At 42.0% G+C, this 26,534-nt stretch overlaps 1 protein-coding gene across 2 annotated transcripts in view; it reads right to left on the bottom strand.

Moving 5' to 3' along the window:
- SLX4IP (SLX4 interacting protein) overlaps positions 1-26,534 on the bottom strand; it is a 201,980-nt gene that overhangs the window by 9,432 nt on the left and 166,014 nt on the right. For both annotated transcript variants that reach the window (XM_080684024.1, XM_080684025.1), the window contains 2 exons: positions 15,418-15,495; positions 12,584-12,669 (listed from right to left, as the gene is read on the bottom strand). In XM_080684024.1, coding sequence (XP_080540150.1) covers positions 12,584-12,669; positions 15,418-15,495 — 164 coding nt within the window. The remainder of the gene's footprint in view (positions 1-12,583; positions 12,670-15,417; positions 15,496-26,534) is intronic.

Below are 26,534 nucleotides of genomic sequence, written 5' to 3'. Positions count from 1 at the left end.
TGGAGAGGGTGAGCAGGCAGTTAACATATAGGTTGCAGGCAGAGAGAGGTCTGGGCTGTAGACACAAAGCTGGGAAATCAGCAGAGATGGTATTTAAAGGCATCAGTCAAAATGAGCTCCACTAGGGAGTGAGTCTGGACGAGAAAAAAAAAAGTTGAGAATGAGGAGGATTCGGGAAAGGAGACTGAGAAACCGACAGCAGGAAAGAGAAACATCAAGATAACAGCATGTCCCTGGAGGCAAGAGAAGAAAGTGCTTCACTGAAAGTGACTTGTGTCAAATGCTGCTGAATGGTTAGATGTAAAAACTGATCACAGAAGTTGACTTGGCAAAAGGTGTTTTTGGTCAGCTGCTGGAACCCAAGCCTACCCAGATGGTTTCAAGAGTGAAGCAGAGGCAAGTGGAAACCAGAACTCTCCAGTACAAATGTATCACACGTGGTACATATAACTTCAAGTTTTATACAGACACATTACAAAAGTAAGAGGAAATTGGTAAAATTAAATTTCAATAATGCATATTATTTAACTCAATATATTAAATATTATTATAATGTGTAATCAATTTTAAAAATTGAGGTATTTTGAATTTTATACTAAGACTTTGAAATCTGGTGTGTATTTTACACTTAGAGTACATCATTTCTGACTTGCGAAGTGGCTGGAGTGTTGGCCAGCACAGGTCTAGTCAACACCTTTGAAGGGTTTGCAGTAAAAAGGAGTAGAGAAATGGGCTGGGAGCTGGATTAGAGGAGGTGACTAATGGAGAGTGAGTCAGTGATGACTGAAACAGGCATTTGGAGAGATGTGATCACCTACCGTGTGCCAACCTCTGACTGTGTGTCAGGCACTGTTTCATGGACTCACCAATGTTGCCTTCAAAACAACTTAGTGAAGCAAGTGATTTATTATTGCCACCCTCCAGGGACCTGCTTCAATATAAACAAACAGCACGGGTGACAATGCCATGTTCATCTGACCAACGAGGCTTCTGCTGGGAAAATCTTTTCCCTTGGCCCTGGAGCTGCCAGGAACGACTACCACATACAGGCTGAGAATGAAGCCAACACAGTAAAAGGCAGATCCAAAAGGTGGTGAAAAACAGTAATGGTGATATTCTCTGTGCCTCTGATCAAGCTATACTTGAATCCTGGACTTTTGAGGCACATGAGCCAAAACCTTCCTTTTTTGCTAAGCAACTGGCTGCAGGCCCTGGGACATCCACGTTAATCTAGGTTGAAATAGAGAGGGGCACATCCTAGGGACCATGATATCAGGCTGCTGGTCACTGCAAGCTCCCCGTGTGTGCCCTGTGACAGCTCACCCCAACCACCCTGCCTGCCAGTGTGGGGCTCCTAGAGCCTCCACAGCACAGCTAGAAGCTAATCCACCAAACTCTTATTTCCAGGATTGCAGAACATCCTGCCTAATATGAAGGCAATAAAGGGAGGAAGGGAAGATAGCTCTTCAATGCTAGTGAAGATTTTTCTCACGAGTAATGCTGTGGTACTCTCAGCCCTTGTCTTCGGAGAGTTGAGTCTACTCATGGTCATGTACATGAGTTTCTTTTAATTCTGTTTTATTCAATTAAAAATAATTAATAACCCAACCAGAATATTTTAAAAGTAGGTAATTCACAGAATATTAGAATACATAGTCTTAGGGCATATTCTAATCATTACTGTTTCTGAATTCCTTATGATCACATCTGCTGAGAATGTTATACCCAGAGTTGATCAAATCAGGTTAACACCTGGGAATGGAAGGGGAAGCCCAGAAGCAAGGGGGTGGAGGAAAAGGTATGGCACTCCTTGACTGCTTGTCCCAGAGCCAGTTTCTCAACCCCCTGATGGTTGGTTTCTCATCTACCTTTCAGGGTTCTTTGGGAAGTTTAAATGAAGTGAGGTATATGAAGCACACTTTGGAAACTGGAAAGCACTAAACACATTTGAAAAAGAAAACCCAAAACCTACACAAACCATATGGGGTTTGTAAGAAGGCAAAGGATGCCTTGCATTTGTAGGGAACTTACATAATTAATTTAGCCCACATCCGGCGTCTTACTGAGTATTCGGCAGACAGGTATTGTCTCTGGTTCACAGACTGAGAAGAATGAGACCCAGAGACTAGGTGTCCAAGGCAGCACAGGCAGCGTGGGGCAGCACTGAGCTGAGAGGCCTGGCCCTGCGCAGTGTTCTCCACTGTGCCTGGTAAGTCACTGCCGTGGTGGTTAGAGATGGAGCTGTAGAGAGAACACAGGACTGAGTCGTCCATGGGTCCAGCTCCCTCTCGGTCACTACCTCACTGTGAGATCTGGATAAGTCACTTATGTTCTCTGAGCATCAGTTTCCTCATCTATAAAAAAGGGATGGTAATATCTTGGTAGTGGACACCCCTTCACTTCCTGAAAATAATACTCAGGCCTAGCTGATTTGGCTCAGTGGATAGAGCGTTGGCCTGCAGACGGAGGGGTCCCAGGTTCGATTCCAGTCAAGGGCACATGCCCCGGTTGCAGGCTTGAACCCCAGTGGCAGGTGTGCAGGAAGCAGCCAATCAATGATTCTCATCATTGATGTTTCTCTCTCTCTCTCCCGCTCCCTTCCCCTCTGAAATCAATAAAAATGTATTTAAAAAATAATACTACTACTCAGATTTTCTTCTGGAGAATCATGTCCGCACTGTCCATCCAATGTCCACGCATTTCAGGAGGCCTTGTTTCCATGCTTGACTCCAGAAGTGGGCCTGTGACCCAGGTGGCCTGGGAAGAGGCCCACTCTCTTTTCCCTTGGCCCTGGAGCTGCCAGGAACGACTACCACATACAGGCTGAGAATGAAGCCAACACAGTAAAAGGCAGATCCAAAAGGTGGTGAAAAACAGTATTGGTGATATTCTCTGTGCCTCTGATCAAGCTATACTTGAATCCTGGACTTTTGAGGCACATGAGCCAAAACCTTCCTTTTTTGCTAAGCCATTTTAAGTTGGCCTTCCTGTCCCTTGAAAACGACTAGGTTCAAGACTGATACAATCTCTTCTCAGGTTTGTTGCACTGAATAAGTTATTGTATGCAACAGCCCTCTGCAAACAATAAAGCTTTTGCAAACAATAAAAGCAGTAAAGTAATATATTATCAACTCACTTGGGGGCCAAAAATAATAATAAAATATAAAGCTGGAACTACTTTCAATGCTTTTTGACTTTATATTACGGCAAAAAGAAAGTTATTTTTGAATGCTAGTGGGGTGCTTAATGATTTTCAGGAGCATCAGTGTTCTGAAATGTGGCGAACGGTTGAGTAACTTAGAGAAAAGCAGCTCAAGTAGAGCAAGAAATATGACGACGACCACAATGTTAGATGCCAGGTGACCATGCAGAAGCCACACATCTTAAAATGAGGAAGAGGTCTCTTCCCCAAATTTCACTTCTGGTATTTTCTTAAATTATGTGATAATTAATAAGTTATGGGATTGGAAAGGGCAAAACAGGTGGGATAGGATAATAATGAACAATGAAAAGAAGTAGAGAAACACATAAGTGTATTGACTCAAAAGAATTAAAGCAAAAAGAGGTAATGAAAAGGTAAGTGGTTATCTCTTGAATTCCACCGTGAACTGAAGTTGTTTTCTCTAACGGTGATAACGATAGAGGACATTTGTACTGAGATAACAAAAAAAAGCACTGCGTACAGGGACTAAGCACCTGGTAAATGAGTCCTCTTTAGATTCCCATGAGGACTTGACCTTGCCCATTTCAGAGACGAGGAAACTGGTGCCCTATAAGGCTGGGTCGCCTGCTCAGTTCCCACAAGGAGGGGCAAGGCTTTTGCTGCAGTTGGTTTCTCTGGCGAGTCCCTCTCCAGAGCCCTCCACTCTCTGCCTCCCTCTGAGAGGAAGTGGAGCTCAGCCTGCTGAGGCTGCTGCCCTGTGCGTTAGTAGGAACTCTACTGGATTTTTTCTTTAATATACTTTTTAAAGTTTTGTTTTCTTCTGAATTGATGACTACAAAACTGTCTTGTTGTAGGTCTAGGGAAGTGCAAATAAGTAGTTGCAAAAATGTTAACCTGAAAAAAAATCAAGGAAGTTATTTTGTAGGAAGTACACATTTCACAGGGATTTTCCAGTTTATATTCACCTACCCTCAAAACCCTAAAAATAAATCCTGAACAACCTTAGGCCCCACAGTTGGGTCTCTGGTGCCATACTCGTGTGACAAAATTTGGATTTTTAGAAAAATCATAGGTTTGGGGCCAGCACTTCTTAAAGATGAGGAAATTTACTGGCTGCTCGAGAACTGAATGAAAGCTATTTAACTTGGATTAGAAAAACATAAAAATACATATAACTTTTTTTTTTTTCAGTTTCAGGGAATTCATGAATCATAGGTTAATAATGCACAGTTTAAAAGTAGAAGGGAAATATCTGTGAGAAATAGAGAGAAACTAACTGGGAACTGCCCCGGGCAGAGCTAGCCCACCTTTGGGGGGAGGGGTCAACTTATTAAAAAATACCTCCCTCACAGAAGCCAGGGGTTGAAAATGCCAGCACCTGCAGGAAGGTTGCCACCTTCATTTAGGTGATAATCTTTTCCCTAACAACTCCTGTTGGCGGAGCATGGGGGCCTGCACAGGATGGGAGAGGAGAGGTGGGTGAGTATGGAGCCAGCCACATAGGTAGCAGGGCTGGCCAAAAGAGGGCCCATTGTGGGCCTGCTCGCCAGGGAAGAGCTGTCAGAGTTAGAGAGAAGACGTCACGGATAACTGTCTTATTTCAAAATTCTGTCCAGAGCTGGCCCGCTGCCCAGGGATACAGAGGCAATAGCTCTTCTTACTTCCCTTGAACATAGACAGCAAGACCCCCCTTTTTCCAAAACTCCAATCTCCCTAGTCTGGGAACCTCACTGCATTTATGAGACTGTTTCCTTGGGAAAATGAGTACCGAATTCTAAATCATCTGTTCACTAATGAACTTTCCAAACATAATCCAGTCGCATGCTGAACTCTGTGCTGTCACTGTGGGTGTTCCGATGACCACGTGTGCTTTTAGGAATTCGGGCCTGAGAAGTCTGCTGTCTCCAAATTCCTATGTACCTTTGAGAAGTTAGTGGGTCCTTCCTCCAAAGCCTTACCTCATTGTGAATCCACTGGCAGCCACTGGAAATAAAAGGCATTTTAGCTGGGCGGTCTCTATTCTGCCCCCTCCTCTTGGTGTTAGTTAACAGAGTTCTCACTGAAGGTCACATGTTTATGCTCTTAATATATCCCCCTGGACTACTGCATTCCATCACCTACTTACTGGCTAAATAGGGTTTTATCATTTAACTTTTGGTACTTCCGTTTTTATAGCTGCAAAATGAATCTGATCTGCCAAGTGAAGACAAAAAATGAAGGTGCTGAGCCTCTTGGTAAAATATGCACAGATGAATATTATTAGGTATTTTTCTCATTTCTAGCAGGGAAAAAATAGCAATCTGCTAATCTGGTATTAATGTCATTTAAATTAACCCCTCTTTGGAGATAATGGAAATGGTGATGATAATAATTAATACTATATAAGTGCTTTAGAGTTTACAAGACATTTTTATATTCACTATCTCGCTTGATCCTTAGACAAAGCTGGGAAGGCATCACTTTTACCTTTGCTTAACAAGTCAGGGGACTGGTGCTCCAAGAAGCCAACCGATTTGTCATCCCGTGGGTGAGAGCAGAGGCAGTGGTCTTTTACTTTGAAGTCTGATCTCATTTCCACTTATTCTATTCCCCACAGTGGTTTTCCTAATTCGATCTATCAACTAAGTGGTCACCAAAAGGAGATTAGAGGTCTCTGCATAAGTAAAGGTACATTATGGGGAGAAAAGCACAAAGGATTAAAGGGCTCGTATACATTCTATCCTATTCCAACTCAGCAAAGGGCAGGTTCCTGTGGAGCACTAGAGGAGACGACATGAACCGCCTCTTTTAGAAATACTACTGGCTTAGCATTTAGGAGAATTTTATTATTTAAAAAGGAGAACAAAACCTTAGGTGACGGTAACATATAAGCAAAGGATAGTTTATCTTTAAAAGTGATTTCATCGGAGAAAACCTTTTTCTTATCTTCTCTGTCATAGCCTAGAAAAAATGTTCTAGATAGACCAAGCCAACCAAGAACAATTTCATCTCCACCACCAGCAATTCATTAAGATCATCCACCTGTGTGTCCACATAAGGGCCGGTGGGTGACAGCGGATGCTATAGTTCCATCCCTATTCAAGGAAAACTGCCCATCTATAGGCCCTTCTCGGGTGTGGCCCTTATCTGTTCCATAACTACTTGTTAACAGTGTGTTCTGACCCTGAGCACGGGCCACAGTTGACTGGAAAAGGGAAAGGCAGACAGCACAGGGAGGCAGCGGGCAAGATGGAGAGCATCAATTTAGTCCTGTTGCTACGGGGGCAAAAGGAGCCTTGTGTCTGGAGAAGCCCCTTGTCATGTGTGCCCCAACACTAAGGCCCCATGAGCACAGTCAGACAGAACACGCCTATCCCCCCAAACCTAAAAACCATAATTAGTACAATCCTGGTCAATATGCAGAATAAAAAGGAGCTCGCATCACGCACTAAATTTCATAAAACTACCAGAAGAAAATATTAGTAAATATTTATCCAATTAAAAAAAACCACAAGACACCAAGATCATCTAAGGCAGTCAATCATTGTGGAAAACATAAAATTGAGGACATAGACACTTACCACACAGCAATGTCATGAAAGGTAAATTTTAAACTCACTAAAAGTCACTTTTCTTGCAATGTAAGAAGTTTTTATACAATAAGGAGTTTGTAAAATACAAAAATACTAATAGAAAAATGGACAGAAACAGAATTCACAATGCAGAGGTCCTATTTGAATTAAATACACACTGACCTCAGTTATCAAGTATGAAGTAAATAGATCATTAACAGAGGCTATCTTTGGATTGGGAGTTGTGGACAATTTTTACTGTCTTTGTATATATTGGGATTCTAAACACTTTTGCACAATTAACATGTACGATTTTGGTAAGCAGTTATTAAGTAAAAAAAAACTAAGTGCAAAACACTGTGGGAAATGTGAAATATGGAAACTACCTCTTCCCACTCAAGGAACATTTCTTAGTGCTACATACAGGCAGCTCCTGTTTATGGCTCCCATGTAATTTACCACCAGCATTGTTTAGGAAATACAATAAGATGAGAAGAATGGAATCTTACAAAGACTATATATATCAAGAAAAATCTGGAAAAAAATACACTTCTTATTTAATTTTTTAATACAAAAAAGGAGTTTTTTTCTTGAATGATCTGATTTATACTTATGCAAAATTTGTCGTATGAAAGTTAAATAATTCTCTTATTGGGGTGTATAAGTTAGTGCATAGTCAAATTGGTAAGTAATTTATTTCTTGTATTCTAAAAACTTAAAGACTAAAATTTCTACTTATTTATAATTTCTATTGATCTTTCCTAAGATAAAATATAACTCTATTCTGATTTTCTTCTAATCACAGTTTTTTAATCTACAAGGAACGTTCTCTTTTGTGCAAAATAATTTTATGGGTTTTATTTAGCAACATTTTCATTGCTTCCTCTGATAGAAATTCAGTGTGAGAAAGGATTTTTGAGGTAATCTGACATCCTCCCCTTGACTGAGAAGAGGGCTAAGGCCCACAGAGGCTCAATTACGCACAGCTGAAATACACGAAAGCCAAGCTAAAAATAACCCAGGCCAGGGCAGTTTTATTCCTTCTTTAGTCTCATTTTCATTTCAATTATATACTCATAAACTAGCAGGAGAATTCTTTAGTGTTAAAAAGTAGTGTGACTTAAGAGAAGTGTTCAATTTAGTGCCGGTCAGGATGTGCCGGTAATCTCACGAACATGATGCCACAGCGAGGACATAGGGCTGGCTGTATGTCTGCACAATCTTGACCATTATTTTCACAGATTGGGCACAACACACATGAACCTAAATATCTTATGTACAGACTCACTTGTCATTTTTTAAATTTCCAGAAGAATCAGACTCTTACAGCTTAGGTTTAAAATAAAGTAACTTAGAATTTTGGACTTCGCTTCTAAAGGGCAGACAGGATCCAACTGAACCAGGAAGGTTCAGAATGGATTCATCTTTAAGAAAAAAATGAGGCTCTGTTTGAATTACATTTTTAGGTCACAAGGATAACCTTCAGTGCCCTTGATCTGCCCAACTGTAAGCTCCTTGAAGGTAAGAGCACTTTCTTATTTTTCTTAGTTGCCCCAGGGCCCACCAGAGCTCCTAGCAAAGAGCCAGTATTCAGCAAATTATGTAAAAGGTGATGGTAAGAACAGATGGGAAGGGTCTCAGGAGACTAGGAGTGGCTGTAAGCAATGCTCTGTGAGATAGTAGCTTTATGCTGAATCTGAAATGTTGCAGCTATATACATATAGAAATAATTTGTGGTTATTTAACAATAAATGTATTACTTTATAAAGTTACTGCTTTGGTTATTATTGGTTATTTACTTTAATAAAAAAGTAATGAAAATAATAAATAATTTTGAATTTCCCAAAGGCTCCTGGGCTTTACATCTGAGAAAGAAGTTTCTATACAGGGACTTGGGTTTGTCAATATGAAAGAGAATATTGTTGTAATGAAATAAAGCTAAGTGCAATACAAAATTGTATTTCATGCTCTTCATATTTCTAAGGGAAAGAAGGAGAGGGGAGAAAAAAAACTAAAGGTACAAACTCCCGAAATGACTCCCCAGCTCAATTTCTAGCGATAGGTCAAAAATTGAACCTACAAGAGCTTCAAGATTTCTTATGAGAAACTGTAGTAAGAAAAATACAATGACTCATCTCATAATAATGCCCTTTCTTCCCAAAGTACACATCACAATTCCCACATCCCTGGCACAAGAGCACGCGGCGTGGAGCTATTGCAACATGAGGTAGCTCCCTGAACCATCGTCCCTCAGTGGACAGCGGGGAACAGACCTCCCTGGAGCTGCGGGGGTCAGGGGGCAGCATGGCTGTGCTCATTCTGCACCCCTCCCTCCAAAGTGGGGGACTACTCCCTTTGTACTGCTTTGCCTGCAACAGCGGTTCTTTTGTGCAGCTGCCTTTTTAAGAATGAGGAGCTGTGTGCAGCTGGCTTCCTTGTGCACAGCACTTCTGAATAGGCTCCCCCAGATTTCCTCACCAACTGTCACTGAGACACTGAGGACCAAAAAGGACAGAAGAAAAGACGAAGGAAAGGGAATCTGCGACTCAAGGCTACAGCATGAGTAAGGCGCCCAGGCTGCGGCTCGGTACTGGCTCACGCCTTCTGTGGCTGGGAAGAGAGAGTTCAGTAAGCAGTTATAGGAAAGTAACTGAAGCTTATTGCCAAAGAAGTACCTCCAATATGGCTCCTTAGGAAGCCAATCCCCCAGGCCTTGCCCATCCACCAAGAGAAAATGAGGTGGATCCTGCCCTGGGGCAAACAGCAATGTAAACTGATAAAAGATTTCAAAGCTCTATAGAAAACGGAAGTTCAGAGAATACTCACAGGAGAGAGACGGGGCATCACTGGCTTTGGGCATCTGAACTACTAGAATATAAGGGAGTAAGCATGCCACCTCTGCGCAGAAGGCAATTCTGGGAGGGAAGGGCTATTTATTGACCCTTAAATAGATGGGGACAGGAGGGCTCTTCAGAGGTCAAATATCAATGAAGATAGAGCTCCAAGACAAGTGTGGTGGAAGGACAGCTTTGTGGTTGGCTTGATGGGCCATCTGTGGGAGAGAGGCCCTCTGCTTGACCTGGATATTTTATTGTTTGTAGGGACAAGCTTGAAAGGTGGTAGACTGGAGGCCTGTGAGAAGGGAGAATGTAGAGGTGAACAGGCCAAACACAGGTGCACAGGGCCTGTGTCCAGGGATCGAGCTGCATCAGGCTTAGTTGACTTGTGTGGGTGTGGATGGGAAAGTGTGTGAAGGCACGGTCAGAGGTGGGAAGAAAGGGCAGCTAAAGAGACAGAGCCTAACCACATCTAAGAGAATTACTCAAAACAGTGAAAGATCCTCATGATGTAAATGGCATATTTCTTATAAGCTAACTTGGTGGACTCTGATAGTATTATCACTAGATGTCAGAACATTCTGAAGATAAAAAAAAACAACAACTGTACTGGCTCAGGTAAAAGGCTCAGACTAGTCAACTTGTAAGAATGAAAATTCTTAACATTTACGAAGTCCTTAAGATTATAGGACTTATATGATATCAGCTATAGAAAACTTACATCTGTATAAATATCAGTGCCCCTAAGGAAGATAGTATTTCAGTTGTACTGAGATGTTTTAATTCAACCTTAATAATTTAAGTATCAATATCATATATCATACAAGATCTCATTTATTCTGTATCCCATCTGAAAGCAATGATACTTTCTAGTACACTTACCTGTTTTCTTAAACCACAGGTCAATTTCTTCATTGCTTTGAGTTAGTTATCCTAATATATAAAAACCCTGGGTCCATCACGACCGGAGGCTCGACCAACCGGAAGTCAGTACTGCAATCAGTGCTGGGCTGCCATGGCAACCCAGCACTGACTGCTATGGCAGCAGGTGCAGTGACTCAGCACTGACTGCTGAGGGGGCTGAGAATCAGGCCTAGAGAGAGGCCTGAAGAGAGAAGCAGGGTCTGATCAGTAGCCTCTGTGTCAGCTGTTGATCAGCACTTGCCTCTCTCTTTCTCTCTGGGCCTGGCCAGCAGCCACACCTCCATTTCTTTCCAGGCTTCCACTAGGGCTGCTGATCAGCCCTGCCTTTCTGATCTGGCCCCTTTGATAGGCCCAGAGACGCTGACTGGCATAGAAACCAACCAATCAGAACCAAATCTGGGTGAAGTGTGAGGAGCCAATGGCTGCCTAGGAGGCGGAGCTTTTGACACTGACTGGCATAGAAACCGACTAATCAGAACCAAATCCAAGTGAACTGTGAGGAGCCAATGGCTACCTAGGAGGGGGAGCTTTTGATGCTGACTGGCAAAAAAACCTGACTAATCAGAACCAAATTGGCTGGCAGAGGAGGGCAGTTGGGGGCAAGATCAGGCCTGCAGAGGAGGGCAGTTGGGGGCGAGATCAGGCCTGCAGGGGAGGACAGTTAGGGGCAATCAGGCCAGCAGGGGAGGGCAGTTGGGGGGCACCAGGCCGGCAGGGGAGGGCAGCTGGGGGCGATCGGGCTGGCAGGGGAGCTATTAGGTGTTAATCAGGCCGCTGGGGAGCAGTTAGGGGGCAATCAGGCAGGCAGGCAGGTGAGCAGTTGGGAGCCAGCAGTCCCAGATTGTGAGAGGAATATCCCAGATTGGAGAGGGTGCAGGCTGGGCTGAGGGACACCCCCCCCCACCACCACCCAGTGCATGAATTTCATGCACCGGGCCTCTAGTATTATAATATACTTGTTTGCCAATAGCATTACTATTTTAGTATTTATTAATTTACTAAGAAATTAAAATTCTAAAAATATTTCAAACTATAAAATTTTAATACTTTTCACCAAATTTGCTTCATTTAATTAATTTAATATGAATACTTAGAGTTTTATTGATATATGAAGAAATTAGGGTCATGTTGGCTTTTCTGATGCGTGTATTTGCTCCAAATGAAGGCACCTACATTTAAATATGAGTTCTCTGCCCTTTACTTTTTCTGGGTCTCCATTCACCCTTATTGCCTCTAAAACACTCTCCCTAAGTATTTATTTAAGATGAGATAAGAAGTTGTTTTTAGACGGTATGGGCCAAATTTTCAAATGTATTAGAAATAAACATAAGGGATAAATTAATAATCCCATAAATTATTTTAGAAGCATAATCGTGTCATATACTTCATACCCAGGTTTAATGTCTGCTAGATTTTTTTCATCTCTTTCTTAAAGTTTTACGACGTATGTCCAAAAATATGAAAAAGTTTGTATAGAAGTAAGTTCAGATAGACTGGATATGTGGCCAGCAAGAAAATACACACACTCACACACAAGGAGACTCTCTCCAGTGCAATATTACTGAAGTTTTCTGTATCTACTTGTCTGAATAGAGAACTCCAATGAAAGAGTAACAGGATGTGATGGAGCTTAAGACTTAGCATGAGAAAAGAGAAAGAAAATGAACCCTATCAGCTAAGAAATAACACACTGGGGAAAAGTACTGGTTCTCATGAAAATGTCAGTGATTCACCATGGAATAAAATTCAGAAGCCACTGACCCCAATGAAAGCTTCCAGTGGAAACATGTGGATTTTGCTTCATTTCATTGAAAGACTTTGCTTTATTTCATTTAAATACTATCGTAAGCACCATCACAGTTTTCATAAAATGTTGCTTTCTCATTTAAAATGAATATGGAAAAAATACTGCAGATCAAACTAAATTTTCAAGCGGTCTTAATAGTATCATGCAAAACAGGTAGGACATATTGAGGACTTAATGTATGTCCCTTAAAACATACATTAAGTGATCAATAGCCAAAAGACAAGAAAAAATTCTTGAAAAAATATTTTACAATAATTCAATATTTAAGCAGATTTGCTTATAGATTTTTTTTCATACATACCAATTCCTCATTCTGCCTTGAAAGATCACAACTGAATGCAAGCTGACTTACACAGACCACAAATCTGTCAGGGAATAGACGAAGTTCTGTATAAAATGAAGAAAACCAAATTACTAAAGGCATCAAAAACCTATGAACACAGAAATGGGTGAGTTACAGCAATAAGCATATATGCATGAGACACAGGTGTCCCCTCCCCACCTTTCTGTGTTTGCCGACAATAGGGCAGGGCAAGCACAAAGCTTTAGGGAATGCAGAGGAGGCTGCAAATAGGTCCATCTGAGCCCCTGGACTATTCTATCACATGAAACCCCCAGGCAGGGCGTGTCAGTTTGCTGTGTTCTGTTCAGAACTTACATTTGGGAAACAGGATCAATGTTTCTAATGTGTGTGCAGACTTACATAGGACGAGGAAGAATATTAGATAAAATCTGAAAATGTGACTTGTGAACATTCTTATTAGTTTGTCTATCATATCCTTGGTCAACTGGTCTTAGAGAGGCCCTAAAATGGAGGGCAAACTCTCAATCTGAATCAGGCTATGAGAACAGCAGTTTCATTAATTAGGAATTAGTGATCAAATTATTAAAAGGAAGTGGTTAAATATGCAAGAGTAAAAATGATACTACTACACCAGTTACAGTAATCTAATTATTACAGCCTCTTAAAGCAAAAGACTTCTGCGTGGGGAAGGCTGAAAGAATCACAGAACCGAACTCCTCAACATTCAATGAAAGGAATATAACATGATAAATGCCATCTGTATCTCTACTTCTCTCATCTGTCTGTCCATCAATCAACCCATCCATCCATCTATCCACCCACCTACCCACCCAACCAGCCTCCGCCTATCTCTGGAGTGATGTCTGAAGTGATGTTTAGCTGATGCTAACGGTGTATTTTCTGGGTGGTTGGGGAGGGTCTTCTCTTCCCTTCTCTATACTTGGTTGTACTGCTAGAAGATTTTTATAACACACATGTACCACATTTATGACAGAAATAAAGCCATTTTTCCAAAAGAGAAAACTTCCCTCTTAGATGTGACCAATTCTTTTAAAAGACAGATGTGAATCAGATAAGTGAAGCCTTTTACATACATTGCATAGTCCCAACAATGAATGACAACGTGAAGGCACTGACTAAAGTAATAGCATATCTCAATTTGATGTACTTGGAAGCCAAGCAGGAAGGTGTCAATTATGCAAACACAGGACTTAAAAACACAGTTTTCGCCTTACACACTTGGCTACGTTCAATTATAGCAAAAGCCCAATGAGCTGATGTTCCAGTAACAGCTCTCACTTTACCTCTCACCTGGACCACTGCTGTCTCCTTGGTGACTACTCTTCCCTATTCCAATTTATTCTACTAAGCGCAAGCAGATTAACAGTTCTAAAAAGCAGCTCCACTTACTATGCTCAAACCCCTATCATGGCTCCTTAGTGCCACCACACACTATTGAAAATATCCAAAACCCTCCATGATGGGACCTAACCTGTAGTTCTGTTCTTACCCCCATTAGTCTTGCTCATATAGAAACCTCCATTTCTGAAATTCTGGGCATACTTTGACCCCTCATGGATATCCTATGTGGCCAGGTGACCAGAAATGGGCTTTGAAAAGCCAGAAAACCAAAGTTTTCAAAGCAGTTAGTATTTATTCATTAATTCTTAAAATATCCTATTGAGATAAGAGGTAAGTGTCTGGCTTCCCACTTTATGGAAAGGGAAACTGAGTCATAAAATGTATTATTTGGCACTCTCCCTCTCCCCAATATCATAACACTGAAATACAACTTGTTGGAGGATCAGAATTAAAATTCAAAATGATCAGTTATATCAATTATTAGTGGATCAGAACCAGAATTCAAAGTTAATCATTCTATCAAATAATTCCTATGTTCTGTTCTTCCCTTTCTTCCTCTGAAAAGTAAGAAGGATAGAATGCAGATTCGAACATTTTGGTGCCGGGTGTTGTGCAAATAGAAAGCAATTACTGTATCCCTTTACTCTAATTAGGTTATATTTGAGATTTTCATTACTTTAATATTTACATAAAGTAAAGATTTAGGCAACAGCCATCCCCACCAGGAAGGGTAGCTAGGCTGCATTTAACAGATACAGGTTAACTGGCATATTTTACTAAGAGAATTGAGTAACATGGACAACCCCATTAAGAGAGTAATATAGTCAAGTGACACTTAAAGTTGAGAAATTACAGATAATTGTGAAGATTCCAAGAGCAAACCTCCTTACAGTTAATTTTTAAAGTTCCTGTTTCATAGCTTATATACTAAAATCATGCATGGAAGTTGAACTAGATTTTCTTTCCAATGCTCAGATCAATTTGGAGAATGGTCGTTAGCATCTGACTTTATTGTTGTTGGCTAGACGAGTTTGACATCATTTCCTCAGTGGACATCTTGACTTGGGGAAAATGAGGGGGAAGCTGGCCTGGTCATACACCTAGGAAAGGCTGGGAAAGCATTTTCTCGTGCACACACTTGCTACATATCCCAGGGCCTCGGTGTGCACAGACAATGATGAAGTGATTCATAGCTTGACTGCCTGTGAGTCACTCTGGAAGCTCAATGAAAGTGCTGAGATGCAGAAGGAAAACACAGTGTAGTGTGGCCCAGCTCACTGTTCTCAGGCAGGCAATAAACAGCGAAATGGAAACAGAAATAATCACAAATTTTGGAAATACTCTTACTTAGTGTTCAATTTCATAAAGACAACAAAGCAGGTAGGGATCTTCATTCCTTAATTTTCTCCCCTCTCAAGGGCAAGCTAACTGTGCAAAATGTCTGACAACCCAAGAAATCAGTTTCTTACCAGGACTCTGTGAACCCCCAAAGCAGCGAAGGCGTATCCCTCTCTTGAGGAAATAGGCTGTGATTTGAAAGCCATAACCTGTAAAGTGAAAGAAGACATCATTAGGTTAGAAGCTTGTTTGCACTGAGTCCCCTGGGCCAAGTCCAGTACCTGCCATCCAGTATGTATTCAATGATTATTTAGCAAATGAAAGAGTACAAGAATCAATAAAGGACCTCACTTGAGAGAAAGGAGTGAACATTACAATCTTGGCTCTTCTAGGAGGCCTGGCCATAGCACCTGGGATGGTCCCTAGTCACTGAAGTGGCTCAGTCACTTTATCTGTAAAATGGAATAAACAAGGAGGTCTGACACAGAGGCCTAAAAACCAGACCCTTCACATGGGATCATTAATTCAGGCTGAGTTAGTACATAGATCTTGGCCACCTTCTGAAACTCATTATTTATGAGCTCACAAAAAGAATCATTTAATACCTATTTGAAAATGTGTATATTTGGCTGTAATAAGTTATTCTAAATCAAGTACAGCAAAGCATTTATATACTAGTAGAATGAGATAAAAAAAAATGTGAGCTAAAAAAAAGGAAATTCTTTAATTCATCAGAATGACCTAAATGAAAAAGACTAAGAGCATCAAGTACAGGCAAGAATATGGACAAACTAGATTTCACATACCCTGTTGAAAGAAGTACAAATTGGTACAGCCACTTTCAAAATCTGCTTGAATATCTTCAGCAGAACTTAAGCATGAATATACAGGTGTTCATAATAACACTTTTTATAATAGTCTCAATCTGGAACCAATATGAATATCCATCAATAGAAGTTTTTAGTAAAAAAGGAGGGGGGGGTATAGCCACACAGTGAAATACTACACTGTCCCTAAAAATGAATGAGCTACAAATACAGGTCATATCAGAAATAAATCTCACAAGCATAATGCTAAGTGAAAGAAGCCTGGTCCAAAGGAGTTCATCCCATCTATGAAGATGGATATATTGCCATTCATCTTATAGGGTGGCAACAGAATTTCAGATGATGCATACACAGAAAATACAAGCAGAGTCCTCCCTCCCCTCCCCTCCCCTCCCCTCCTCTCTCCATTCCTCCCTCCCCTGCCAGCCCCATCCAGTTATAAACTACTCTGTTCGATGACTTCACTGAGATTAAATAAAAATGTTCCCATTCACATGTGGAATACTTGGTGGAAGAACCAAAAATGAAAGGCCTGCCAAAGAGGGGTAAGGGGCCTCAAGTTCTAAATTTTAGAATCTAAAACAACCTCAGAGATAGCATTTTATCCACAAAATTGGAGAAGCCAGGAGTTGTAAGAGGTAGTCTCAAAGACCATCAGCTTCTCCAAAGTCCATGACTCTAAATGTGTTGAAATAACTTGTATATAATAAAGAACACAAAGAAGTTTCCACTTTTACATTTGGTAGCCTTCTAGCACTCCTGAAGAAAGATCCAGAACAAGTGACCACAGACTTGATGTTCTGTCTACATAAGTATGGTTCTGACAGCACAATTGCTTTAGTCACAGGGATTACAAAATAATAGTGACATCTATGATAGGATAATCTCCAAATTAACTGAGATTAATTTTTTCCTAACACACTTCAAACAGATTGCATTTTGATCACGTGTTTCCTCTGCTTAACCTGCCAAAATATGCAAACCGCTGGCATTATTCTGAGTGCTTCTAAACAAATACTTCATTCCTCAGGTCACTGAGAAAGTGGAAGTGACCACCACATCTGTTTATTTGTCCTACTATTGAGGGGAGGGATATTGCAGGAGACAAGTCCTTTACAATTTGGGATTCACACACACACACAGAAAACTTTGAAGTGATTTAAAACATAGTGATCTAGTCCTGGCCAGGTAGCTCAGTTGGTTGGAGTGTTGTCCTGTACACCAGAAGGCTGCTGGTTTGATTTCCGGTCAGGGCACATACCCAGGTTGCAGCTTCAATCCCCAGTCAGGGCGCATAGGGGAGGTGGCTGGTTGATATTTCTCTCTCCATGTCAGAGTCTCTCTCTCTCTCTCTCTCTCTCTCTCTCTCTCTCTCTCTCTCTCTCTCTCTCTCTCTCTCCCCCACTTCCACTCTCTCTAAAAATCAATGAAAAATAATAATAATAACGATCTATCATGTGAATCTTTCAAAGGATTGAATAAAAAAAAATAATACCATGCACCCCTATGTTCACAGCAGCACAATTTACAATAGCTAAGATTTGGAAACAGCCTAAGTGCCCATTAGCAGATGAGTGGATTAAAAAACTGGTACATCTACACAATGGAATACTATGCTGCTGTAAAAAAGAACTCTTACCATTCGCAACAGCATAGATGGACATGGAGAGCGTTATGCTAAGTGAAATAAGCCAGTCAGAGAAAGATAAATACCACATGATCTCACTCATATGTGGAATATAATGAACAATATAAACTGATGCACAAAAATAGATCCAGAGACATAGATGCATTGAACGGACGGTCAAATCTCAGAGGGGAGGCAGGGGAGGGAGAAGGAGGGTAAGAGATCAACCAAAGGACTTTATGCATGCATATAAGCATAACCAATGGACACAGACACTAGGGGGGTGAGGGCATGTGCTTGGGGGTGGCAGTGGCAGGGGAAAAGTTAATGGGGGGAAAAGGAGACATATGTAATACTTTAAACAATAAAGAATTAAAAATAAATAAATAAATGAATAAATAAATAAATAAATGTAACCTGTTGAAGTATATATATACATATATTTTTAAAAAGCAATACCTAAGTCATTCTGCCTTTGTTGGCAGGTTATACTTAATGCTTATAATTCTCAGTGATTAAGATTTAGATGACATGTTTGAATTTCAAAAATATTCCCTGTACAAAATCTCTAGCAATAAATATTATTATTAGGAAGAGGCTAAATTTAAAGGTGACTATAAAAGCTACAGCTGTGAGTTCAGGAAGCCTGGTATCTGGAGATACCTTTTGAGTGATAACTAAATCTTACTTGGTCAGCTGAACAATAAAGTTCCAACATGACACCTTCCCCTATAGAACAATAAAGCAGTATAAGGCAAATTCTAACTAAGTGATTTATTACTGTAATTACTAGCAGAACTGAATTTATGAAAACCTTTTTCCCTATACTCCCCTTCCTCAGGATAGGATCATGTTAAAAGGAATCATTCCTAAACTGGCTTCTTGGTTTGGGTTCCATCGAAAACCCTGCCTAGTGGCCCCTACAAAAGAAATGGCAAGTTTAACATGTAAAAGAATTTTTGCACTTGCTTATTCCAAATTCCCATGGCCATAGGAAAGTTTACTGTTTAAAGAGAAACTTCAAGAGAGATTAAACACAATAGGTGGTTCTCAACCTTTCTAATGCCGCGACCCTTTAATACAGTTCCCCATGTTGTGGTGACCCCCAAACATAAAATTATTTTGTTGCTACTTCATAACTGTAATTTTGCTACTGTTAATGAATTGTAATGTAAATATCTGTGTTTTCCGATGGTCTTAGGCTCTACAGCAGCGGTTCTCAACTGGGGTCATGACCCACAGGTTGAGAACCGCTAGCAGGGTCACCTAAGACCATCGGAAAACACAGATGTTTACGTTACGATTCATAACAGTAGCCAAATTACAGTTATGACGTAGCAACAAAAATAATTTTATGGTTGGGGTCACCACAACATAAGGAACTGTATTAAAGGGTCGTGGCATTAGAAAGGTTGAGAAGCACTGCAATAGGTCCTTGTGCCAGTTCTTATGATAAACAAATCTATATATATAAAAGCCCAAGCAACTGTTATAACCGAACGGGACGACCGGTTGGCCAGTTGCTATGACACACACTGACCACCGGGGGGCAGACACGCAACACAGGAGCTTCCCCCTGGTGGTCAGTGTGCTCCCACAGTCAACCTCCTGTGGCCCCTCCCCGCAGCTGGCCAGCCCCCATTGGCCCCTGGTGCTAAACCATTAGTAGACTACTGGCTTTTGAGTCAGGGTTTTGTACGTAGTAAAGCAGCTCCCTCCCTGTGATCTACTGAAAGTCAGCCCTCGACACAAGGGTTTGTCTCACTCCGTCCTCTCCCTTGCCTGGGGGCCGCCAACCCGCCGCGGTGGTGGTGCGGTGGTGAGCGGGGTGGCGGAGAAACACGTAGTGGTGGGGCACTGAGGGCAGCATCAGCGTCCATTCCTTCCATGCCCACCTGGTGTCACCTCCTCTCAATGGGGAACTGGGGGTGGGTGTCAGCGGATGCGGCCCCTTTCCCACGGGGGCTGAGGGCCGGCTCCTTCCTCAGGGCCGGCCCAGCGGCCAACCTCCCGTGGTCCCTGCCCCGGCTAGTCAACCTCTCACGGTCTCCCCCACCCTTGCCCTGTGCACGAATTTATGCACCGGGCCTCTCGTTTTGATATAAAAACAAAGATAAATCACTGCTGATGAAATAGACTGAAATGGAATCTTTAGGGAGATGTACTTCATTTATCCATAGATAACAGGCAGTGATATTGTCGATAATCTTATCTTTGCTCTTTAATGAAAGCTACAGCGCAGTGTTCAGTAGGCCACTGAGATTTTGTAATTACCCAGGGCTGAAGCAAAGTTCCACTATTTTTTTAAAGCTAAATAGCAACTTGGCAAAGAATACAGGAGGCCCTTTGCTTTCCTTCTAGGGGCACCAGCTCCCAGCTTGCTACACTGGTGTTCTAAAGGCATAGATCTCCTGTTAGTAGGAGATTGTGAGGCTGGTGGTGATGGGGGGGGGGGGGCGGGTAGAGGGGTGGGGGATGAGGGGGTGGGGGGGGGAGTAGGAAAAGCAAAATGAAAATAAAAAATGATAGACTTTTCATTTGAAAACACCTTGATAATGGTATTCCAAGATTTTGAGGCACTTGTAAATCATATTTAAGTACACCTGTTTTCTTGCTAGTTATTGTGGTCCTCCTAAATCTGAAAAGACTGCCTTTAGACACAGAAGAGATTGGGGTTAGAGGAAGGACAGCTTTGTTGTGGAAGCATCTTTCCACCAGGAATCTTCAAGTCTATGTATTTCTAAAAATAATTTATATTCCTGCACTGCTAATGTCACAAGACGTTGAGTACAAGCAAGAGTCCATCCTCTACTGCCTCTAAGCATCCCCCAAAGTCCCTATGCCTCCTGCATTCCGTGATTTGTAAAGAGCTGCTTCTCTCTACCTTTCTACAACCTCCCAACCCACCAAGAAGCCCAAAATAACCTGTTACCACATTAACTTCCTTTTTTTTTCTTTTAATAAATGAAAATTTTATTGGCAGTATCCTTTTGTTGTTGTTAATCCTCACCCGAGGATATTTTCCCATTAATTTTTTAAAGAGAGTGAAAGAGAGAAACATCTATGTGAGAGAAACACATCGATTGGCTGCCTCCTCCAAGAGCCCTGACCAGGGCCAAGGAGGAGCCTGTAACCAAGGTACATGCCCTTGACAGGAATCAAACCTGAGAACCTTTGGTCTACAGGCTGATGCTCTATCCATTGAGCCAAACTGACTAGGGCCCACATTAACTTTCTTCTGGCTCACTTGGTTATTCACCAAAGAACATTAATCTCCAAGAAAAAAAAGAGAGGAGGGGGAGTCAGTAATATGCATGAAAGGAAGAAAGGGTGGTTCATATATAAGGACAAATCGGAGTTCTGCCGATATTTTATTTCATATCCTATCTAATAAAAGAGTAATATGCAAATTGACCATACCTTCGCTTCAGCTACAAGCCACGCCCAGCAGCCAATAAGGAGCAAGTATGCAAATTAACCCAACCAAGATGGCTGCGGCCACGGAGTGAGCAGAATGCTTGAGTTTCCCCGGTAATGGAGGAAGCCAAGTCTCCCCGCACACCCTGGCCGGCCCTGGACTCCACTCAAGTCTACAAAGTTTCAATTATAGAAGGTAAATAAATCCCAACAAAAATGGCGGCAGCCACGGAGCTGGAGAGAGCAGGAGGCTTGGGTTGCCCCTGGCGATGGAGGAAGCCAAGCTTCCTGGCATGCCTTGGCCTCCGCTCAAGGCTACAAAGTTTCAATGATAGAAGATAAATAAATCCCAGATACCAGGGCCTCCGCTTGAGTCGCCGGGGGGCGTGGCTGGCCTGCAAACCACCACAGGCCCCTCGCCCAGGCCACCCCATGCCCCAAGGGAACCCCCACCCTGATCCGGGACACCCTTCAGGGCAAACCAGCTGGCCCCCAACCGTGCACCAGGCCTCTATCCTATCTAATAAAAGAGTAATATGCAAATTGACCATCACTCCAACATACAAGATGGCTGCCCCCATGTGGACACAGATGGCTGCCACAAGATGGCCAGCAGGGGAAGGCAGTTGGGAGGGACCAGGTCTGCAAGGGAGGGCAATTGTGGGTGATCAGGCCAGCAGGGGAGGGCAGTTGGGAGGGACCAGGCCTGCAAGGGAGGGCAGTTGGGGGCAATCAAGCTTGCAGGGGAGGGCAGTTAGGGGTGACCAGGCCTGCAGGGGAGGGCAGTTAGGGGCAATCAGGTTGGCAGGGAAGCAGTTAGGCATCAATCAAGCTGGCAGGGGAGTGGTTAGGGGTGATCAGGCTGGCAGGCAGAAGCAGTTAGGGGCAATCAGGAAGGCAGGCAGTGAGCAGTTGGGAGCCAGCAGTCCTGGATTGTGAGAGGGATGTTCAACTGCCCGTTTAGGCCTGATCCCAGTGGATCGGGCCTAAATGGGCAGTTGGACATCACTCGAGGGGTCCCAGATTGGAGAGGGTGCAGGCTGGGCTGAGGGAAACACACCCCCGTGCACAAATTTCATTCACCAGGCCTCTAGTTCTAAAATAAATGACTCCAAAATGGCTTTATGAAAAACTCAGAGCCTACAAATAGAAAGGTAAAAACAATAATAGCAAAAGAAGTCAAGTATGAGTTGAACGAATTCCATCCTGGCTTAGCAAGGCAGTAGATTAGTTTTAAGTCATACCGTGTTCCAATGAGCAGTACATTTTAAGGGAGTGGTCATTTTGGGAGTTTGTTATATTTCATAATCCCAAGACACTGAGAGCAAATGTCCAACATGGTGATTTTGCTGTAAAACTATCCAGCCTCACTTGTTTTCCAGGGGATTTACGGCCAAGGAGACCTGAGCCTCCCCACGGCTGCGCAGGGGGTTGTGGTATGGTGGAAAGCCCTCTCCCATGGCTGTAATGAGGCCATTCGCAGGGAGCCTGGGAAAATGCCTCCACGTGGCCTGGCAGGTGAGCACCACTTCACAGTGGGCTCCACCCACCACTACGTGGCGATTTTCCCAGCCACAAGGCAGGCTCAAGAAGACGCACTGTATCCCACAACACTTCTCTCCCTAAGGTGACTGCGTCACCAGTATCATCATTCACAATAATGAAAACTTTCAAACATCCAGAAAAGTAGAAAAATAGTGCCAAGAAACACTCTAAAATTCACCATATAAACCCAATAATGGATATTTTGTTATATTTCATAAACATATTTGATAAGCCACTTCAAGATAGACATCATGACACCATACTCCTAAATATGGAAGCATAGACTTCCAAACAGGAAGGACATTTTCCTACATCATCAAAATACTGTAATCACAACTGAGCATGACATTATTGCTCAATCAAATAACTAATCCATATTCAAATTTCTCAAACTATCCCCAAAATATATATTGCTGATTTTTCTCCTGAACTAAGGTCAAACAAAAGACCATGCAGTGCATTTGGTTATGTGTTTTACACCTCCTGTAATGTAGAATAACTTCCCTCTCCCTGTTTATTTTTTCTCTTTTCTTTTTTTCATAACTGACATTTTCAAGATGCTAAATGACCCCTCCCCACCCCAATTCAGGATTAGAATATATATTTTTAATTTCAGTTGCCTAAATACAAATTTTCAACCTGCCTGCTCTTTTTGAAGGCCAGCCATTTATTAATTTCGAAGACTTACTTCTTTAACTGCTGCAGGAAACTGGCAGGTTTAGACTGAAGCTATAGTTATAATTCAGTGTGGAACACAGAATCAGATCTTAAGTTTACAGATACTTAAATTTTTAGCAAAGGTAAGCTTTACCTAAGCAGGTTGGGTAGTGGTCTCATACTTGTTTTAAGAAAGGCTACTTGGTGACAATCAGATGATTGGGTGCTGACCTGGAAGCAGCTCAGTACTGCATGCCAGCCAGTTCAGACTTGTGACTCTGTCCAGTCTGAGGTCATGAGTCAGTTTTCATTCTCTATCTGAAGAGGTGTGTGAGATTTAATAAGAAGGTAGGATGGAAGAAGCGGATATTTACCAGGAACATACAAAATATTTAAAAGATGGAGAATATGAGTGTTTTAAAGCTATTTTGGTCAGAAAGAATGAAGTTATAACTCAGTAGTTTTGAAACTGTGTCCACTAGCAGAGTTATACCTGTCTTTATCAGGAGGCCAAGGGTAAAGAAATGGGAAGTTTAGAAAGTAAAGAATGCTAAGTGTGATGCAGAACTCTTGAAAAAGCCTTGATGGGGCCCTTTGAAACATATATAGGCCCAAGTATGACCTTCACCATTGCTGGTGATGGTGGGGTTGAAGGGGGGTTGTTTGTGGGGAACCAAAAAATAAGAGTCCTGTCCTAAGTTTAAGAATACACACACAGGATCCCAGTATAAGGCCACAATTGGGAAACAATTTGGGTAGCTAAGTGGTCTATTTGGTCCTGGCCTAAAAATTTCACTTATTACCCAAAACAGTCAAAGATTCCAAAAAGGCTCCCTTGAGAGGGCATTTCATGTCCTTAAATAAGGACAGTACTGGACTCTGATTCACAATAAAGCTATGTCTATTTGATGCCAAAACAAATGGGGCAAACTGGTTAGCTCCATGAAAAACAACAACCTGTAAACAAAATAATTACTTGAAGCCAAATTTACTTAGAAAAACACATTTTCTGCCTTTCACCTCACTGACTTGGTATGTAATACCACTGACCACATGTGCTATTAATCTTATTATCTATAGGATCCATCACAGAGTGATAACACAGAATGGGAAAGCTTCTCAGGGAAGACAAAAATTAAAATAAAACAAATTCAGAAATTGTCACTTCAGATTTCTTTGCCATATCACTTTCATACTTTTTTGTTTATAAAAATATGCCCTTAACATTAAATATAAAAACCATGCTTAGATCATAAGCAAGCAAAGATGAACTGATATTCAAAATGATGGTTCCCACTATCATAACCCTGCCAGACCATGCATCATGATGGGCATAATATAATACTGTGTAATTATAAAATTCAAAATTCTCTCCAAAACCCTTCACTCATCTTTAAATAACTATGCATAAAAGGAACAGATTTTTAATTAAACCTTGTACATGAGGTAGCTGGTTTTTTTAACTGCTGGCTGTTCAAGCAGGCTCCTCTGCAACAGCTTTCAAACTTCCTGTGCCTAAGATGAGGAACATCGGGTGAAACCCCCGGTGGCCTCCCTGTCTTGCAGAGGTTCATTCCAACTCTGAGATTCTCTAACCGTGTGCAGTGAGAAAGACTTTAGGAAACACTGACTATTCTAACAGGATCATGGAATCACAGCACAAGAAAGATCTTTGAGAAATCAACTAGTCCACTTCCCACTTGTGAGCCAGGACCATACTGAAAGCATGCATATCCTATATAATAAAAGGCTAGTGTGCAAATTGACCAAATGGTGGAACAACTGGTCGCTATGACGCACACTGACCACCAGGAGGAAGACACTTAACTCAGGAGTGTGGTCAGTGCGCTCCCACAGAGGGAGCGCTGCTCAGCCAAGCCAAAAGCTGGGCTCATGGCTGGTGAGTGCAGCTGCAGTGGCGGGAGCCTCTCCGCCTCCACGGCAGTGCTAAGGATGTCCGACTGACGGCTTAGGGGAGCAGGCCTAAGCCGGCAGTCAGACATCCCCCGAGGGCTCCCAGACTGTGAGAAGGTGCAGACCAGGCTGAGGGACCCTGCCCCAAATGCACATATTTTGTGCACTGAGCCTCTAGTTTTTAATGTTATTAAATTCATTGGGGGTGATGATGGTTAATAAGATTATATAAGTTTCCAGTGTACAATTCTATGACACATCATCTGAATATTGCATTGTGTTCCCCACCCAAAGCCAAGTCTTCTTCCATTACCATGTATTTGACCCCTTTACCCTCTTCTACTTCCCCCCACACTCTTCCTCTGTCAACCACCTTTTTAAAAGCAACACTAAAATGTCAAATGAGAAGATGCAATACCTACCCATGTGCAACTCAGTTTTTCCTTTACCATCTGAATTGAGGTGCAAACTTAAATGCTTCAGGGGTAACAGGAAAAGGCTGTGTTCTGACTAGAAAAAACTGGAGAAAGCACACACCTGGTTTAAAGAAGGTGGTGCTTCCTGAACTCCAGCCATTAGCTGATTGAAAACTAGGGCCTAGGGTACCAGATTTGGGGCCTTTCCAGAAAAGTTGCAAATCTAAATTTTTAAGTGAAACCTCCCAGATTTTAAATTAGCAATGAATTCAAATTTTAAAAATATACTGTGCAGTCCAAATAAAATATTTCTGAGGGCTGCTTTAGCTTTGCACTGCCAGTTTGCAATCTCTAACCTAAATTTCTCTCAGTATACTTGAAGTTCATTTTTTTGTGTTTTGTCCTAGGCAGAGCTAAAGGAAAATTGGCCACTACCAAATGCTGGAAGATGGGTAATCAGTTTCAATCTAATCATGTAAACCCAGGTCCTTAACCTTACTACAAAGAACATGTAAATCTGTTTCTTTTATGCATAAATCTACATTTAATCACTTCTAAAACCTGACAATAAAGATACACAGTTAAGGGTTTGACTGAGGGATATGGAAAGATTATATACTACTAGTGGTCCGGTGCATGAAATTCATGCATGGGGGGGGGGGTGTCCCTCAGCCCGGCCTGCACCCTCTCCAATCTGGGACCCCTAGAAGGATGTCCTACTGCTGGTTTACAGGGAACGGGCCTAAACCGGCAGTTGGACATCCCTCTTGCAATCTGGGACTGCTGGCTCCTAACTGCTCACCTGCCTGCCTGCCTGATTGCCCCTAACCACTCTGCCTGCCGGC

Source organism: Plecotus auritus (assembly GCF_963455305.1).
Source record: "Plecotus auritus genome assembly, chromosome: 8".
Classification (NCBI taxonomy): Eukaryota; Metazoa; Chordata; class Mammalia; order Chiroptera; family Vespertilionidae; genus Plecotus; species Plecotus auritus.
Note: the sequence above shows the minus strand (reverse complement) of the source record. Positions and strands in the feature narration are given on the sequence as shown.